This window comes from Hemicordylus capensis, chromosome 1 (assembly GCF_027244095.1).
Source record: "Hemicordylus capensis ecotype Gifberg chromosome 1, rHemCap1.1.pri, whole genome shotgun sequence".
Classification (NCBI taxonomy): Eukaryota; Metazoa; Chordata; class Lepidosauria; order Squamata; family Cordylidae; genus Hemicordylus; species Hemicordylus capensis.
In genome coordinates, this window is record NC_069657.1 from 258,314,836 (window position 1) to 258,335,318 (window position 20,483).

General features: G+C 41.6%; 1 protein-coding gene across 6 annotated transcripts in view; it reads left to right on the top strand.

The window, feature by feature from the left end:
• Positions 1 to 20,483, top strand: part of TASP1 (taspase 1) — a 105,750-nt gene that overhangs the window by 31,196 nt on the left and 54,071 nt on the right. For all 6 annotated transcript variants that reach the window (XM_053284601.1, XM_053284600.1, XM_053284602.1 and 3 more), the window contains 4 exons: positions 2,560 to 2,639; positions 9,704 to 9,810; positions 18,494 to 18,613; positions 20,309 to 20,387. In XM_053284601.1, the coding sequence (XP_053140576.1) occupies positions 2,560 to 2,639; positions 9,704 to 9,810; positions 18,494 to 18,613; positions 20,309 to 20,387 (386 nt within the window). The remainder of the gene's footprint in view (positions 1 to 2,559; positions 2,640 to 9,703; positions 9,811 to 18,493; positions 18,614 to 20,308; positions 20,388 to 20,483) is intronic.

A 20,483-nucleotide genomic window follows, 5' to 3' on the forward strand; every position in this document is an offset into this window, starting at 1 on the left:
TGTGGTTGTTTATATAGATGGTTATGCTGTTACTAAGCTTTTATTTCTGATGTTTTCATTTGAAATAGAAAAGTCCAATAAATGAGAGTTCAAAGCTAAAAATAGCTTGTTGAGAAATCTTATGTTTTGTACTGATTCTTTTAAATGTAAATTTTAAGGAGAACTTTTATTTCCTTGTGAGAAAAATTAAGTTGACTTCAATAATTGTACAAAGTAGAATGTAGACTATAATAGCCCATCTTTTTAAATTGTAATTTTGAGTGGGGGGAAAGGACATAATATTTATCAAGTGGTTAAAACATTCAGTTTTAATGGGGATGTTTTTATAGGATTTATCATATACTCTCAAAGAGGTTTCAGATTGTTGCAGGACATGGAAGGTTTGAAATTGACGTGTTTATGAATGTCTCATGAATAGTTCAATAGTTTAAAGAAGCCATGTGGGCATCATAATCTTGGCGTTCCAAGAAACTTTTGATCAAGTCCTTCAAAGACTTTTGAGGAAACGCAGCAGCCATGGCATTACAAGATTATCTCATATCATCCAGTTCCTGGTAGGTTGAGCTGAGGGCAGCCCCATCTATAGGGCAATTTAAGACCCATCTTGCTTTGAAGAGAGGAAAGAGAAGACAGAACATCCAGTTAAGCAACCTGATTTAAAAGAGCAGCATGAAAACAACAAATGAGAATATTTATTTAAACAGTCAGTATAGCCTGTGAGAACCATAGAAGGCAGCTACTGTAAAAGCTTTTGAACCCTAGCGATGTTTTCAAAGAGGTTTTATTGTACATCTTCTCAGGCACATTTTTAGAGAAGTGATTTATGAGTACAGTGAACTATATATGGTGAACACGGCATAAAAATTAACTGATAAATGCATAATAATAAATAATAAACATAAATGGCTATCAAACCATGGTTTAATATCCACATTCGTTAACTAACTTTAGAATAAACCCAGTCCCTGCAATTTGTATTTAACAGAAAACTGTGGTTTAATTTTAAAAAAAAGTGGAAACCTTTACTCTTTTTGTTCGGGCGGCGGGGGAGTATGTAAGCCTGAGACTTATCATGGCTTGTACACAATCTTTTAAATTAGGGGTTCATAATGGGATACTATTATCCAGGATACTTGAAGGGCTCCCAGGGGGTTCTCGGAGCTCTCCATCCTCATCATGTTGCAGCCACACTATTTGTCCGGTCTCTGAGGGTTTCTGTCCTGAAGCTGGTGTGTCCTCAGCAATGTGTCCATTGCAGAAGTGGGGAGAGGAGGATGAAGACCATCCTCCTCTCCACCTGATTGGCTGGCTACTTCTCCTCCTGATTGGCTGGATGACAGGCTTGAGAAAATTAGCACTGAGTACTCCCATTGAAATGAATAGGACAAATAAACTTGTCCCGTTAATTCCAGTTGTTCCAGCTTATGAATGAGAGCCAATGACAGTAGTAACCTATCTCCATAATAACGCTTAAATTTGTATGTGTGTGTACACACACACACCCCAATTTAAAATACTGCATCTGTCCAGCTAACCAGGGTTCAATCTTAATCAGAATTTTTATTCAACTTGGTCTGAAATCGAGATTCAGAGAGCATCCTGTTTAGTGGTATTGAAATTGAATAAATAATAATAGTGTTCACTTTGATTTACGTGTCATGATTAAGAGACTGAGTTACAAATGGGGAACGCTCTAGTTTGAATCTCACCTCTGCCATGAACCCACCTGGTGGCCTCCCACAAGGCACTCCTGCTAATACCCAGGGGATAATAAATACTTTTCAGGGTTGTTGTAATTATTGCAACAAGGTTTATTATAGATAAAGATATATACACAGAGAGAGAGATAATGCCAAAGCACGATATTAATGTCAGTGGAGGAATATACATGTAAGAGGGGAGAGATCATGAAACGCTGTGGCTCACTTCTGATCCCTTACCTAAGGGAAAGAGGCAGGTCAAGTTATCTCTGTTGCCTATGTACTGCCACTTTTTCCTTGCCTCAGTTTGATCAACTTCAATGAATGGCTAAAACCAATATTCAAAATGTTGTTTTGCAAATATTTCTCCAAATTGATCAAACTGATACCAGTGAGTGTATGAAACTAAATGTATGAAAACTGTTCATGATTGACCTTAATATTGGAGTGAAAACAAAAATATTTTTACAATTAATTGTCTGTCTTTTATTGTGATTCACACTGCCACACATGAAACATTTTAGAAGGGCAGGCTTAAGGCCAATATCTCTTTGACATTGAAAGGTTGGCTTAGTTGTTTTTTTCCAAGTATTGGATTACTCATTTAATTTAAAGTTGTGAAGTTTTTATGCTTTGAGTAGTTTCCTGTCATTTTGCTTGAACTTGATTACAGCGTAAAAATTAGAGAAACTTAAGTGTTCCACTGGTGGAAGGGTTACTTCCTTTCATAAAACAAATAGCTTGCAATGAGATTGCAGTTAACCAGATTTGGAATATGTTGCCAGTCAAAGCATTTTGTAAAAACACACACACACTCTCTCTCTTCCATTCCTTCCATCTCTGCTATTCTTCTTTCCAGTTTTTTAGTTGGCGAAGGAGCCTTCAGATGGGCAGTGGATCATGGGATACCAGCCTGTCCTCCAGGGTTCATGGCTACCAGTGAGTAAATTGTTCCTAGGACCTAAGCAATTTTATGTCTTAGGGTGTTTAAGGTGTGCAATCTACAAAACATTGAAATCAATGGGATATAGTAACATCTGGTTTTCTTTGGATTGCACCTTAAATGGTGGCTGCCATCTGGATTAGTGTTGCATGAGCAGAACAAGAGAAGTAGTGCACACCTAAGAAGTCGCAGAGCTGCATGAAGTTGTTGTACTCTGTGATGTTGCCCAATGATTAGTGGAGGAACCTTCTCTACAGCCTGTACAAGATTGTGACACATTGTGCAACATATCAACATCTTCAGCTAGCCCAAGAACTGATCTGGAACAAATGTTCCTTTCTATGTGCAGTGTCACTGTGCTGTGTTCTTGAGCTAGCACAACACTAGTTTGGATGGAGGCCACTGTCTTTGAAATTGCTGTTGGTTTGCTTTGTAAGGAGATTTAAAATGCAATCCCTGGTAGTGCACTATCTGAATAAGTTTGGCAACATCACTTTTCTTCAACTCAGTTTTCAGCTAACACTTCATATAAGGAGATTATCAACAGAATAGAAATCATAAAAATATATGAAGAAACATTTGAGGATGGTTAGCTGGTGGGAGGGAAATGACATTCAAGGACTGCAGCTGTGATATGGATCTTCAGATGTATTGCAGATGTTAATGGCTGAGTAAAATGTCTTCATAGGGAAAAACAAACTGAGCATCCTGTTTGTCATTTTATCTCCTTCTTTGCAGCTTCACTCCTTTCGTGGAGGAGGGGGATTTGAGATATGGGAGACTGATGAAAGTAAATACTTAAGTTGAGGCACTGTGGAAAGGTGATAGGACAAAACAGATTATCAGCCTAGCTTTCCATTTTAACATTGAATGTACTACAAAGTGAACAATTAGTTCTGGAGTTGTCTCCCCACCCCCACCCCCTGCGGTGCCCACATGGTTCCTTCCATGTAAAAATGTAGTCCAAATGGTAACACCTGGTAGGTTGCTAATGCCAATCTAGTCTGATATATCTTCATGTTACCTTGTGTCCTTGTCTTTGCTCTTGAACTATTTAACAGCTGGCTCTCGTTTGCTTAGTATTCCTAATAATTTAGGATTATCTTCTGAAAGTCTGCTCTGGGTGCCCCTACCTTCAGAGGTAGGTGGGTTGCAACCAGAGAAAGGGCCTTCTCTGTGACGAAGCTCTCTTCTCAGATTACCCTCCCTGAAGGGCAAAATATTTTTTTATTTTCCTGGGATTTGAGGGACACTGCTTTTAAATCCTATCATTTCTTTTGATGTTCTGCTGCTCTTGTTGTGTTTGTATGATTTTGCATATTTGTTTATACTGTAATATTTTAGTATTATAAGTTGCCTTGGGAACATAAAGCTTGAATGGCAGGGTATTCATTTATTAATAGAGGTAATGCAAGCTTGCTTGAAGCTCACTGAAACCAAAACAGAAAAATCTGCAATGGGACACAGCTCCTATGAGGAGGATGTATAAATGTTTGTCCTCCTCAAACCCTCTTTGGTTGATTATTCCCTTTGGTTGATTATTCCCTATCTCCTTGGCTAGATTGCCTTTTTCCTAGTGCTTCTGAATCAATATTTTCAGGAACAAACACACTCAACAATGGGTGCCTTTATGGGTATGAATATGTATGAAGATTTATTTATTTATTATTTATTTGATTTGTATACCGTTCTTCCAAAATGGCTCAGGGCGGTTTGCATGAGTTGAGTTCATCTGTGCTGACAACCCCATTAAGAAATGAACAGTTCTCTTGATTCAATGTGCTATTGTCCTTTTGGAGTGGATATCTAAACTTTAGACACTGTAAGGATTAGGAGGAGGATAGCTAGGGAGTAATATATCAAAGCAATTTTTTTAAAATGCAAATTATTAAAAAGCAATTGTCTTTGTTAATCCTTAGTTATGTGGCATTTTTAAAGCCTCTGAACTAACTGTTGTCCATTCTAAACAAATTAAAGCCCTTTGGGCTAACTCGCTAGTGTAACCTTTTGTAATCTTCCCTTTGCCAATTGGGTTTAGCGGTGAAACAGCAATAGCACTTCATTTTCAGTGCCTTTTCAGTTCATTCCAAGAAGTGACTGCCAGGGGGTGCTGTATGATTGGACAGTATTTCATTGTTTTCTAAAGACTGAGAGCACATATTTTGTATATTTAAGTTATTTTCCGTGGTTTGTTGCATGCTTTTAAATTGGTATGTTACATATATTTGGTGTCTGCCAATAAATTGTTGCTTTTATGCTGATGATAAATGGACTTGGTGCTAATCATCTTATGACATTTAAATAATTAATGAATCCTTTTCTGCCAAATAAAGGTTTGAGTTTTCTGCAGATAATCAGTTTGAATTGCATTTTCAAACATTTAAATGTACAGTTAAACTAAATACTCGGTTGCACTGAGGGGGAAATGGATTTATTCAAAAAACATGGCTGGGTTTTTGGTAATGGAAGAATAATCCAACGTTTACCTAAACAAAAATTGAGAAGTAAAATGAGTATTGTCCTTTAGCTCTGCTTTCTGGATGACTTTTGACCAGTGCTGAATTGTAAGCCTTTGACAGTGGAATGACTTGGTACTGCTTGTGGGGAAAATGGCCCCAGAATCCTTTGAAGTCCTTGCTGTTTATGTATGTTAAAGTTTTATGAATGTTGTTGCAGATTTTGATAGGTCATACATTGCTTTGATTATTTATGACAGAATGATTTTAATACTATAAAAATAAACAGCAGTGCATTCATTTACATAATGTTTAAACCTCAAGATTGTCCCATGAAAGGGAAATTTCCACTTAAGATTCTTATTAATGTAATTAGACAATGTAGCCATGATTGCTAATACATATGTTTAGAAGATGAAACTTGAGTTGATAAAAAAAAGTCAAAACCCTTTATTCAATTACCAAGAATAGAAGGGTTTGAAAAATTGCATCCTTTTTTCATGCAGGGTTTGTTGTCAAGATTCCATGTTGTGGCTTGAAGGCCCATAATGAAACGAGGTTGCTGAAGCTAAACAGGACTGGGTCTAGTCAATGGATGCCTCAATGGGTAGCCACCTGGGAATCCAGTGTACACTCTGCTCCGCTCCCCACCCCCACTAAGATCCCTTATGAAACAAAGGCAGGGTATAAGTAAGATGCATACAAAACCTGCTCAGTATGTAGACATCGTAATAGAGATGTGACAACCTGAATCCCAACAGGGAAGTGAAATTTCTATTCAGTAACACAGGACAGGTGAACCAATCCTTGAATAAAAATGCTTGCTGGCAACTTTTCATATTATATTGCAGTATATAAACTAGAGAAACCAAGGATAGTTTTAAAAATGAAAGGCGTATTTTAGAAGTGATCAAGTTTATAAAAAATCAGCCATAAAGGAAATGACCAAGATCACAGCTGGAAGGCATGCCTGAGAAAATTAACTAAGAGGATATCATTTTCTTAGGACATTTCCAAGAGTGTGTATAGTGTTGTTTTTAACCAAGGAAGAATATTCTACTTTATTTTTAGGTATTTTATTTCATTGCTGAATTGTTAGATTCTGTATTGCTTCAATTTGTATGTGTATTTTTAATTTCTCCCCTATTAAATGATTATGCTATTTCAAGGGGGCAGGAAGCTATATCCATGTGTTGCAGCAAAGTCAGCAGAAGGTCTTGTGGCCCCTTAAAGATTAACCAATTTTATTGTCGCATAGGCTTTTCTGGACTACATTCCATTTCATCACTGTCAGCCTTCTGGCAGAGGTGTCTGTCTCTGTCTCTGTATCTCTGTGTCTCTCTCCCTCTCTCTCATATGCACACGCACATGCTCACACACACACATACACCAATATAAATAGTGCAGTCAAATTGCCATGAAAAGAGGTACAATTTGTGACAATTCGGTTGCCTGAATTAATGCTGGGTCAAACACCCTTCTCCATTTTTGCCACAGGTGGCAAAAACTGGGTAGGAGATTTGTCACTTTTAAGTGTGCTCCCCAGCCGCCGAAACATAGCAATTCTGGTAGAGTTGGAAGGGCAGCTAGCCAGCAGTGTAGGCACAGCATCAGGGACTTAGCTGGGGAGGGGGGCCTGTGTCCTCCCCTCTCCCTGGTGGCCCCTCAGAGTAAGGGAGATCATGAAGAAAATAGGGAGATGTGGAGCTGGGGGCCCCTCAGGAGCTGGGGGCCCCTCAGGAGCTGGGGGCCACAGGTTCTTTGAACCCATCCACTCAATTATAGTTGCATCCCTTCACAGCATTTATTCATTTTTGTCTGGAAACACTGCTACATTGGTGGTCAGCCATGGCTTTAAGTGCTCATATCTTCCTACATGAGGCAAATGCAGAGGTGTAACAATAGGGGGGGCAGGGGGGGCACGTGCCCCGGGCGCCACTCTTGCTGGTCACGTGGGGGGTGCCAAAAAGTCCCATCCCCCCCCCCCGATCCCAATTTTTTTTTAAAAAAAATAAAAAATTATTTATCGGCAGTCAAAGGAGCGCGTGGCACCCCCCCACGAGCGGACCCTGCCGCGGCGCCCGCGCCCCCCCCCCATTTCATTGTTTGGGAAGAAGGAAGGCGGCAAGAGCAAGGCTTCTAACAGAGCCCCCGCTTGTGCTCGCCTTTCCTCTCGCAGGAGCTGTTTACGGTTTGTCTCCTGGGTAACCCACCCACCCACTGACTTCACCACACCAGTGAGAGCTGAACTCCTGGGGAATGGAGGCTCCCGCGCGGGATGGCCCGCCGATAAGCCTCTCTCGGTCTCAGAAGAAATGCTTGTTGTGCTTTGAGCGAGGGAGGGGCAAAGGCGCACGCGCGCGCCGGGAGCTCCCCTTGCCAGGGCGGCTGCTGCTGCTTCCTTTCGCTCAGAGAAGCCACAAGCGGCGGCTAGGGGAGTTTCTCTGGGCTTGCAGCTGCACGGCCAAGCCGAGAGACTTTGGGAAGGGAAAGAGCCATTATGATGTTGGGGCGCGGAGAGAGGACTTCTCCAGATGAACCGCCAGGTCAGTACAGCCGTGTTTGCCCTGCTGTTTGGTAGAGTGAGTCCCTCCACACCAGTTCCGCTCCATACTGTTGCGGCGCCCGTTGCCTTCCTGTGAAAAGCCCCAGTCAGCACAGAGACAGGCAGCAGGATCAAGTGCTGCCGGGCTGTGAACTCTGTCCCACGATCCACTCGCCGTGGAGAGACAGAGGGTGGCACAAAGGCCCTGGCGTGCAAGGATTCTGCCCCCCGCCTCCGACTCCACTCCACTCCAGGGCTCTCGCGCGCACTGCTTGAGCAAATCTGGTACTTGCAAGCTGCTCGTCCGCCCGCGCGTGTGCCATTGCCAGAGGCATGTCCTTTCCTGTGCTAGGGGGGAAACGGGCATGGTATTTCTAAGATCAAAACATTTTTTAACCAGGGAATCCAACCACACATTTCCCCCCCATTTAATACATTTCTGTGCCATCAAAGTATACACTCTCATGCTGGTTTACAACCAACAAAAAACAAAACAAAAAAACAGTTAAAACATAAGTTGATGTTGGCGATGCAATGCACCTATTAACTCTGTCTGCAGTTTAAATAAGGATTGATAGGGAGAGTTTAAATAAGGACAAAATGTGTGTGCATCCATTGTTGATTAACAAATAGACCTTTCTTATAACAACATCAGAGCAACTGAAAAAGGCAGAAGTTGAAACGTATTGCACATTATATTTCTGTTTGTTAATCAACAATAAATGTATTCTATTCTTTTTTATTAACTGTCTCTTTCTGGGGATCCAGAAAATACTTGTATGGAGTTCTCTTTGCAGCTTTAGAAATAGTCAATCTGTGTGTGTGTGTGTGTGTGTGTGTGTGTGTGTGTGTGTGTATAAAAATATGTAATGTGTGTGTATGTATATGTATGAATGAATAAATGTATGCATGCATGATGCAGAGATAAAGGGATAACTTAAATAGAGACAACATATGTGTACATAGCTGCAGATGTATTTATTCTCATATATATATCAACACACAAACACATATTCATTTTCTTGATCCTATCGCTATGAAAATACACATTTCGTGTTAGTAAGTAAGCCCCTTTGGTAAGTAGGTAAGTAAGCCCCTTTGAACTTAATGGGATTTACTTCTGAGTAAATAAATTCAAGTTGATTTAAGTGGGGGAAAAGGTTTAAGGTTTTTCTGAAACATGTTTGTCAGTCAGATGTATGTTGGGGGGGCCGTGGGGGGGTGCAATTTCAGTGCTTGCCCCGGGCGCCGTTTTCCCTAGTTACGCCTCTGGGCAAATGGCAGCTGCTGGGAAGACAAGTGGCTTGTCTGGACAGGCAGACACCTCTGTCAATTGAGGGTAACACGTCATGCATCTGATGAAGTGGACTCTTGTCCATGAAAGGTTATGTTAGAATACACTTATTGGTCTTAAAGGTGTCATGAGGCTCTGTTGGTTTTGCATTGGACTGTAGATGGGTTCACATGCATTCTCAACCATGGTTTGGCATTACATGAGTGAGCAATCAAGCTTAAGCCTTTCTCCTTCCCTTGTGCACTCACGTTCTCTCCCTGGTTGTTTGCTGCTTATTGCAAATTATTGTCATTTTAATTTTAATTAAAAATGTTCTCAAAGCAGTTTACACAGCAAATAAAATGAAATAATGGTTCCCGAGCCAATCTAAAAAGAGACACCAGCAAACTGAAGAGACGATGTTCTAGATCAAATGGGGATAGTTGCTGAAGTACTGTTGAGAATTAATTTTCCTTATATTGCGTTCATAAAGGATATGAATTAATCAGGAGATATATCAATTAATGGATGAGCAACTTTGCATAGTAACTTTGAGCTCCTGAGCTCCTTGGGAATAAAATGAGTGAATTCATCAGTTAGTGATAACTGGAGGGGTTTTTTTTTATGACGATGAATGCATTCTTATTCAGTACAGAAAATGGAATATAACCAATACTTAAGTTTGAGTGGGAGTTATTCTTACCAGTACCAAAAAGTAGCATTAATGAAACTTCTGTTTGTATAGATTTAATTCTTGAGTTACTTAAATGCTTTAAATACTTATAGGACTTAGCTTAGCAGCTTTTAAGAGGAACAAGAGGAAACTGGAACTGGCAGAAAAGGTGGAAACGGATCTTTTTCAGTTGAAGAAAAGACGACAATCAAGTGAAAAGGTCAGTTGTTCAGAAAAATGTTGTTCACCCTGACATCACTATAGTTTAATAGAATTCAAAGCTAAAAACTGACCATTTTAGAATCTCTTATTTCTCATGACAATTGATGCCTGATGTGTTATTCCTTGTCTGCATATTTTAACAGCCAAGACTGAAAGAGGCTCTGCATGCTAGTGTGTGTGTGTGGGGGGGAGGGAGTGGGGGGGCATTACTCTACAGTGGCAACTTCTTCTGCCTAATGGTATGCTGCAGACTTCAAGGGCAACTTCTCCAGGAGTGTGAGTGAGTGATTCTTGTGGTCAAAACGTAGACTGTGTGCAGTTCTTCGGGTCTTGGCCAACATGTGTATAACAATTTTTATCAAGGAAAAAAGTGAAAATGAGCTATGAAGAGAATGCAGTATTTAGTTTGCAGAATAAATCCATTCTACCATTGTGATTTGATTATATAATTTCATTTTCACTTTCAGAATGTGCATGACAAATGCAAACCTGAAAAGATAGATATCTGTTGAAAAATTTACTCCATTTTAAGGTTTTGGTGAAAATTTATCACTTGAAAGCATTTTTTGTGGATCTGGAGGGGCGTGAAATTTGAAGTATCAGGTAGGTAAACATGTCTGTGCATTTACCTAGCATTGACCTGGCCCATATTGCTTAACATTCCCCTACTGAAAAATCACATCTTTATTATAAAAATCTTCCTTATAGTATAATGGTCATCTCAACATTCTAGCTTCTTGCTACTGCCAAATACATTTTGAGTATGGTTTTAGCATTTTAAGGATTAAAAGGAAAATTTAGCCATGTTCTGTAGACCATCTTGCGCCTGTTTTTTTGTTTGTTTGTTTGTTTTTTCCCTTGTGGGAAGTGGATCAAGCAAAAAAAAGTTGTTGAAGTTGAAATGTTTCTTCTGGTGATATTTAACAGTTTAATGTCTAAGTTTTCTGGTAACTCTAGAAAATATGTCTTTGGGGGATTGTGCATGCCATTCATGTAATACGGGGCAAGTCAATGCTTGTCACGTGCCAGTACATAAGTTTACAAACCTGCTACTTGAAATTTCTAGGGACAAGTGCTACTAAGTAGAGAAGGCTTACTTATTGGTTGTCTCGACTTAATGGTAAGTCATCATACTCATTCCCCGCATTTATTTTAAAACTTTTGGAAATGAATATCTTTTGGTTTCTTGTGAATGGACTGAGTCTTGCCCACCTTGGGAAAGCTCAGTTATTTACAGCTTGATACAAAAACACTTCCATGTGGGACTCATCCTTGCTATGTTCAGTGGGATTTGCTTCCTGCTCTGTATGTTTAGAAGTGTATTACTAATCCCATAATACCAGATGCAGTGTCACCAAGTTCGTACCATGACATAAGGGAACCATAGTGCTGAACATATACATTCCAGTTTTGTCTCTGTTAACAAAAGTGTGCTGCTGTTTCCAAAGCTTCTAGACATAGACTCTACTGCTTTCTTAATGTTGTTTCATAGCTTCTACATTGATTTTAACTTATGCTGGTGAAAGACTGAAATAAAGATATTGATTGTCAAAAGTGTGTTAATCTGTTCTTTAGGGATAGAACTGACTCCTAAATCTTGATTTAAGGGAATCATAGCATCTCCTTCTCATGAGTAGTGTCTGGCTTATAGAGGATCATCTTCCTTAATGAGAGCTCTTCAAGTTTTTGAGTTGCATAAGTTGGAAAGATCCACTTAAACGTCTTAAAACTGTAGGCATTTAAACATAAGCCCTCTTCGGGGTATTATACTAATTTTCATTTTTGCTACTAATATAGCTCTTTAATATGAAATTTTGTAGATGTTCTCTCGCTTTTAAAACAAGAATTCACATATACAGGTGGCCCTTGTTATTCTCGGGTTCCTTTCCAGCCTACATCCTGCAGATGATAAAACCGCAAATAATGAAACCTTAAGTCAGTGGGAATTGGGAGGTTAGGTTCTGGAGCCCTGAAAAATCACCAACAAGATGACGGGAAAGCAGAAATAAGGATGGAGCATAGCACTGTACCTTAGCCACCTTGGCGATCCCACTCTCCAGCTCCTCGAGCAGTAGCTCCCAGATCCTTCAATAATGCGTAATTGTGAAGTTTCCCCACATCCAGCTGCGTTTGGAACTTGATGCTGTGCTCCATCAGGAGATCAAGTTCAAAGACTTTGTCGGCCAAGGCAGTCCCCAGCTACAGAAACTCAGACAGCTCCTTTGTGGTGAATGGCTTGGGGAGCATCTCTTCCTCTTTCTCATCTTCTTCCTCACTCTCAGGAGCGACCTGGATGATGTCGTCTAATTCTTCCTTGGTCAACTCCTCTGGATGGAATTGGAGTTCCTGGCTCCATGTCTTCCAAGCCCTCTCCACTAATGGTGTGTGTAAGGTTGGTGATCTGCTCCACTTCATCAGCTGAGGGAACAGCTATAGCTGATGAAGAGGTGACTGCCCCAGGCCACAACCTTTTCCACACTGCATTCCATGTCTGGGATTTGATCTCTGTAAGGGATGCTGCACTGTTCTCAGTGCATTCTGCGATGCTGTAGCTCCTCCAGCAATTGCTGACTGACAGAAAGGGATCAGCTTCCATGAGATTAACATCCTCCTGAAGGTGTGACAAGTGTAGTACGACTTGATAGTCACAATCAGACCTTGGTCCATCAGTTGAAACAAGGAGGTAGTGTTGGGTGGCAAAAAGGCAATCTCCATGTTGGGTTTGAGAACTACAGGGTCTCAGGATGGCCAGGGGCATTGTTGAGCACCAGGAGGACTCTGAAGGCCAGGTTCTTGGAGGACATATATCTCTGCACCTCATTCAGAAAGCAGTTGTTGACCCAGTCAGAGAAAAGGGACGCAGTCACCCATGCTCTCCTGCTGGCTCTCCAGATGACGGGAACCCTCAAGGCACGAGGGTTCTGTGCTTGGTACAGGAGCATGGGCTTGACCGTGCAGTCCCCTGCAGCATTGCCGCATACCAGCAGAGTGAGGCGGCCCTTCGCTTCCTTGAAACCCAGAGCAGTTCTTCTTTCTTTGCTGATGGAACGGGATGGCATCCGCTTCCAGAACAGGCCTGTCTCATCAGCACTGAAGACCTACTCAGGCCTGTATCCTCCAGACTCAATCAGCCATTGAAACTCTGCTGGAAATCTTTGTGCTGCTTCGTGGTCTGCTGATTCTACTTCGATTGCCAGCTTGACATTGTGGAGGCTGTAGCAGTGCTTGAATCTTTAAAACCAGCCCTTGCTTGCCTGGAAACCACGTTCAGTGCCTTCAGATTTTCCCACTGCTTGACTGCCTTCTGCCACAAACAGCCTGTAGAGCTGCAGTGCTTTCTTTTGAATAACTGGCCCACTCACTGGAAACTTCCTCTGGGCTTGGTCCTCTGTCCACAAACTGAGGGCCTTGTACATCTGTACCATGTAGGGATTGTGTGGATGAAGCGCCACCTCAAGACTCTGAGACGTGCCAGGCACCATACTCACATGGATACTGGCTTTTCTTTTTTTTCATGGAGTGGACAGTAGACTCATTGATGCAGTAATGGCATACAACAGATGCCACACTGTTGCCACAAACCAACCTGTTGAGCAGCTTCACCTTCTCACTCAAGGGCAACACTTTGCGAGACCTTTTGCCACTCGCCCCAGAAGAGCTCTCCACTGTGTGCTTGCTCATTCTGGCTGTGGAGGAAGGAAAAAATATATACAACGCTGTACAGTACGATAATTTTTCAGGACAACCCCCCACAAAATTGATACAGTACAGTAATTGATGATTAAAACCAATTTTTAATGGATACAGTACTTGAAATCAATTTTTGATACAGTATTTAAAAGCAATTTTAATGGATATCTGAAGTCAATTGATTTTTTAATTGCAGTTTAAATTAAGTAAAGCTATACAGTACTATACTGTGATTACCAAGATTAAAATTGAATTTTGAATTTAAAAAATAAACATCAACATTAAAATTAGGGGTGTGCATGGTCTGTAGTCCCCCCCCAGTCCAGCATGGGGGGACTGTTGCTTTAAGCGGGGTGGTGGTGGTAGTACTAACACCCCCCGCCGCTCTTCCTCCTCCGGCGCTGGTCGTTGTAAACATCTTCTTGGGGTGGTAGAGTTCCTCGCTGCTGCCCCTGCCCCCGTCGTTGTTTGTTAAGGCTTTAAAAGAGATGAGCGCTAGCGGCGCGCATGCGCCCTGCGCGGCGCGCGTGCTTGTCTGTGACGCTGGCGCACGCGTGCCTCATACGTGATGTACCACCCCCCGGCTTAAAGCGACATGCCCCTGCCCATCCGGACCGCTGGACCGGTCTGGAGGTCTATAATAGTGTGCCGGATCGAACCATGCACACTACTAATTAAAATTAAAGTATTTAATGTGATAATCAGCATCTTACCAGGGCTGTACATTGCTGCAAGAGGTTCCTCCCAACAAGCTCCATAGGAGTGGCTCAAGAACATCTCCCAAGGGCTCCCACAGACTTGCAAAAACTCTACAGAAATCTCTCCAAAAGCTCCATAACAATGGCTCCCAATGGCTCCCTAAGGATACCAAATGCTCTTGAAAATGTTTTTTTTTTTTTAAAGTACAAAATATTCTAAAAATGCAGACCAAAGCACTCCTCACTCCTCCTCCAAACTCTCTCACAACCCACTAGCACATGCAGGACAAGCACAACCATATAAGGATGAAACCGTGCACCAAAAAGTAGTAGTAAGCTTATTGTTGTAATCACTGGTTGTAATACATTAAAGGGGCGGGGGGAGTTAAAGCAAGAAACAGTATACAATAATATTCAACAAATAATGATACAGTATTAGTTAAGCTGAGACCAGCACTAAAATTTCAAACAAAGTATAGCAGATATAAATTTATTTCTAAGTTTAAAGGGAAGCAAGGCAAACATGGCAACTTGGTAGCTAACATATGGGATTATGGCTGCAAGAAGGCAAATCAGACATTCCACATCTGAGCCCCTGAATTTATCTATGATTTGTCTCAATGTTTTCCCCCCAATCACATCATAGAATAGACAGTAATAATATCCTCAACTTGGCCAGCACCATAGGGACAATGGCACTGTTCGACTGGAAGTTTAAGAAATCTCCTTTCGAGATATGCCATGAGCGTAGTTTGAAAGCATAAGGTTGTGAAAGCCTTTCTCAGTTATAACACAGGTAAGATCAACCAGGTACCACAAGAAGCTTCTAGCTTTCTTTTCATAGCAGTGCCACCTTAAGTGGCTCAGTAGGGAAATGCTTGACTAACAGCCAGATGATTGCCAGTTGGAATCCCTGCTGGTACAATATTGGGCAGCAGCGATATAGGAAGATGCTGAAAGGCATAGTCTCATACTGCACGGGAGGAGGCAATGGTAAACTCCTCCCGTGGTCAAAGAAAACCACAGGGATCTGTGGGCACCAGGAGTTGAAATCGACTTGATGGCACACTTCACTTTACCAAATTGAAAACCTTGAGAGCTATACTGCAGTGGCATCTCTGCAAGCATCCCATTCAAGGATCCGGTCTCTAATGTTTTCTTTAATCCAAATCTGAGTTCCCTCCCCGAGGGCAGGGAATACAACTCTAGGATGTAAGACAGGAATTTAGACCATTGATTCCTGTCCTTACAATGTAAAAAACAAGATTTGGCTAAGTGATGTTCTGGGAGACACTCTAATTTCTTGAAGGTACCTTAGAAGTACTAGGTGAACTCTGACGGAAATTGAAGGAAGCCTTGCCTCTATTCTTATATAGGCCGTGGGAGTGCCCTGGGGGAGGCCCAAAATCTTCATTAGATTGTTGACCCACTCTCATCCTGGCCTCGATATCAGAATTTAGTTCAACTAGTAACTTAAGGAGTCATCTCTCAATATCCGTTCTCATAAGTTTCTCCCAAAATCTGGAACTGTCAACCACTCTAGTTCTGTGACAACTGGCCACTCTAGTAATGTGTTAGTCCTGTGTGAACTGTTGTTGATTCATAGTGAGGACAGCTATATATAGCAGAAAAATGATGAGACCAGTCTGACAAAATATGTAGTAAAAAAGCTTATTAGATTTTTACAATTGCTTCTATTGGGAGTGAAATTGTATTAACAGCTGAATCAAGGAATCAGACCTATATTCCCTAACGCGCGTCTGAAACTTTCTCAAGGCTTGTTTTTTGGTTCTGCAATCCTGATCAAACTATCCCTTCTTTATAATATTCCTCTGAGATTGGCCTACAGTGGTCACTGAGAATTTAGTACATAAATGATTTTTGACAAAAATATCGTCGATATCCGAACTGGGTTGCGTTGCAAGACACCTCTGATCCAGCATTGCCTGGGAGTTTAGCAAGGCCATAATTTTCTCGCTGAGGTTAAGGCTCCATCTTAGTCAGTGTTTGACCTGAATAATGCCTGTATCACACATCACAAGAGGAGGTACCTTGTGTACCAGGAAAGTCGAAACAAGTGGCAGGTGATCACTCTCTGTTCAGTTATGAATATCAAAGACACCAACCTGAGGAAAGAAATGTGGACGAAACAAAAAGGTAATCAATAATACTAGCTCCATTGGAGCTTCAGAAAGTGAACTGCTTGAACCATCAACTTTTGTACCATGAAGACTATACAGCCCAAATTTAAAGGCCAGATTCAGAAGAGAGACCCCTTGTTTGTTTAGCACTTTATACCAAAAAGCACATATATGCAAAACAACCATACTGTGGATAATGAGGTTGGGTCTATTTTTCCCAAGTGTGGATACATGAAACCCCAGATAATGGAACCACAGATAATGAGGGCCACCTGTACACACTTTCCCATTATGTGTCTTTTTGTTATAATGGAATCTCGTATTGTGATCCACTTTAAAATCTGCTGATATGATGATGTGTTCACTACAAGTAGAGGTCAATAACTACCAAAGGCACGGGGAACGCCACACCCTGCCCCTTTTGCCGCATTATCGGAGGTATCAGATGAGCAGGGGGTCAGTTGCAGGCCCGAGAGATGGGCATATGTCAATTTTTGTCGCCCAGCACATGTTGCTGGCAAACAAATTAAAATCCAGGAGTGCCTGTATAAACAGCCTGCTCCTTAATTCAATTGCTCTGCGGGCAGGCACCCTCCTGCCCATCCCTTAACCCAGTGAGGGATATTCCAGTCGCCTTTTGGGGACAAGTAGGGATTTTTGGGGTAGCTGCTGGTTGACTGTGGTTGTGGCCCTTTTTTGCTTGCTTCTCACTGATTTTATTGAGGTTGTCACGGGGTTTATCTGGTCACTTTGCAGATGGGTGTGTGTCGGAGTAGGTTAACTGCATTGGTGTTGGGCTGGAAGGCTGTTACAGTGAGGTGGAATACGGAGGAAGGCTTGGTGATTTCGCAACTCTCGGGGCTGGATCCGCTGCCACTCGGATGCATGCCAGCAAACAGTGCTCAGTACCTCGTGATCCAGGTTGAGTGGGGCTGGCATCCACCCCCTTGTCGGGGGGAACCTTGTGGTCAAGAAGAGGTTCAGATTGTATACCGAGCTGAATCAAAGTCCAGTCCTTCGCCCTACTGTGAGCGTATCTCCTATGAGATTGACTCGCATAGGGGATACCCACACTTTAGTTAAATTCCTCGTTAATAAAGTGGCCCTAGTTTCTTCCAACTACATGTGTCCTGTTGTTTGATTCTGGGTTCACAATAGGTGTGTGCATATATCTGAAGTGTAAAATGGCATATTCAAATATGTGGTACATATCTGTAGCGTGAAACTTTTTTAAAAGGAGAAAAAATCAATTTGAGCCTCTGCAGGACAAATTGGCTGGCTTAGTGTGCAATTTTCACTCTCCCTTAGGACTGCTGTCATTTATATTGAAGAAAACTTTGGTTTTGGATACTTTCTGGGTGCCTCTTTCTCGAAGGACCTTAAAGATTTTCATTAACAGGGAAATGCCTGACTGATCTTCTAACATCATTCATACTCAGTTCTTCTCAGTGTAATAATTTGGATGGGGAACTCAGTGGGGAGTTGGCACTCTATATTTTGATCTAGTCAGACTTCTTAGTCAATTTCTTCCTGTGCACTGACAAGCATAGTGAGAGAGGCTGAGAGGAGACAGCCAGCATGGTGTAGTGGTTGGTTAGAGTCTAGGACTGGCGAGTTAAAATCCCATTCAGCCATGAAATTCACTGGGTGACTCTGGGTCAGTTGCTTGTGTCTCAGCCTAATGTACTTCACAAGGCTCTTGTGAGGATAGATATAACCATCTATACTGCTCTGGGCTCATTGGAGGAAGAGCAAGACACATAATACTAGCTGGGTGAATCTGGGCCAGTCACTTCTCTCTCAGCCTAACCTACTTCACAGGGTTGTTGTGAAAGATAAACTCAAGGATGTAGTACACCGCTCTGGGCTCCTTGGAGGAAAAGCGGGATATGAATGTAGTAGTAGTAGTAGTAGTAGTAATAATAAGTAAATAAATGGGCAATTCCTAGAACTAACTTAATGGATATTTTTCCTGCTGCTTCTGAGTGAAAGCAAGAGCTTTTGATTGTGGAATAAGAACAGATTGAGCAAAGAAACATTCTATATTGTTAACAGGTAGAAGACGAGGACCAGTGTTGCTTTCATCAGTGGAAGCACAACGCATCAACCCCAAGAATATGTTTTCAGTGCCTTTTGTCTTTCTGTCACATAGGAGAATGACTCAGGAACGCTGGATACAGTTGGAGCAGTTGTTGTTGACCAAGAAGGAAATGTTGCTGCTGCGGTATCCAGTGGAGGTTTAGCCTTGAAACATCCTGGAAGGGTTGGTCAGGTAGGTCTGATTAGGGCTCACAAGTCAGTGGTAGCTTTGCTGTACTAAATGTATAATTAAAAAAAAAAAGGCTGGCTAAATGATGTTTGTTTCAGTTTGGGGGAAACCAGCAACTCTCAGGCATCTGTGCTTACATGATGACATATTCTACATGAGGAGCAACCAAAGACTTGTTCTCATAAATAGGAGCACTGAATTCTCAGTAGTTTGGGTGAAGCGTTTAACTTTTGTGTGTGACAATAGTGAATGTTTTGAGTCGAGTTATAAAATTCCTGTTCTTGTAGCAGGTGTTTGCTAACTTCCAAACTAGAATATCAGTTGTTGGAGGGGACTGACGTGGAAGGTTGCTAATAGCATCATATTGTTCGGCTGGAAAAGCTGTCAGACATACCTAATAGTTTAAAAGAATGTACTGTCGTTCCTGATCACCCATGCTGTAATATGTTGCAAATTCTATTAAACGTTCCAACCCTTGTTACAGGAATGCTAGCAAGTATAGCTACATCATCTTACTTGCAAATACTGTTTTGGGGAAAGTATCTCCTAAATAAATTGGGAGGAGCTGCTAGTCGTTTGAGCCAGTGAAGGCACATTTCATGCTTAGGGATGTTTTTAATTAGCTGTTCCTTGGTTCTCCGCTGACCCTTCCAAGCACTGAATGTGCCTCCAAAGGTTCACTAAAAAAGAAAGTGCCCTCTCTAATATGTTTAGGTAACATGGATTTTAATATGTGCACGTAAAATAATGTAGCTATGTTTGCTGACATTCCTGCAACGAGGACTCTAATACAGTGTTGAAGAGATGGTCAGAAAGTAATAAAAACGTATATTGTGAGACAGGAGGCCTGGTAGTAGAAGATTTAGGAGGACCACTGTTCTGTGCATTGCAATAAAAACTGGTGCTAGCAATTGTTGAATCCTAACAGTGTGAGGACATGACCCATGTGCATCGCAGGTGCAGCCCCCCAGTGAGTATCTCAGTCGAGTTCAATAGAACCCCTCCCCCAGTATTCCAGGACATGTGTAGAAGCAGTGTGATAATACATTAAGGGGAATAATAGGTTTGTGTGCATTTTTGTGTCCATCCATTCCTATTTGCCTGGTGCAAGTTGCTTGTTCTTGGAGCATGAGTATCTTGCAAGGCATGCAGAGGGAAGGCTGGACAGGAATATGGGAGGCATGGCTGGCCTTCATATTGCCCCTGATGTCTTCTCACATTTGTTTACACTTGTGCTTAGACCGGGGAGGATCTATTGGGATCTTCCAATATGCAGATGGCGTGAATAGCTACTGTGTTAATTTTGACTTAATTGAGTGAAAGACCTGTTACGCCATATCAAAAAGTGGAGATCCGTTCTCGATACTTACCTGTTGTATTTTGATGAAAATATCTAATAAAGCATGTTTAAAAAATTTAAAAGTGGAGATCTACACCACATTCTGCAGGTAATGAAGAAAGGGTATATTCCTCACATTATTCAGTCAGTATTTAAAAAGCTTTATTCAGTGCTCTTCTGTTCTGAAGTTATGCAACATTGTACTCCTGGTTCTCCCCCCCCCGCCCCCACACACACCTTAAATTCCTAGACGGTGCTCCTTTGTTACCCCTTCTGTAATAGGGTATGTTTTTCTTTCGTTTCTGATTGGACAGTTCTCCCTTCCTTTTTGTAAAAAAAAATTCTTCCCCTTTCGTCAGGCAGCTCTTTATGGATGTGGTTGCTGGGCTGAAAACACAGGAATTCACAACCCATATTCTACAGCTGTGAGTACCTCAGGTATTTACTGTTCTTCTAAATATTTGAGTTAGAATTCATATTTGCCTATTATATTTATTTATTTTTGTATGGGTGGCGGTGATTTGAGGTATATTG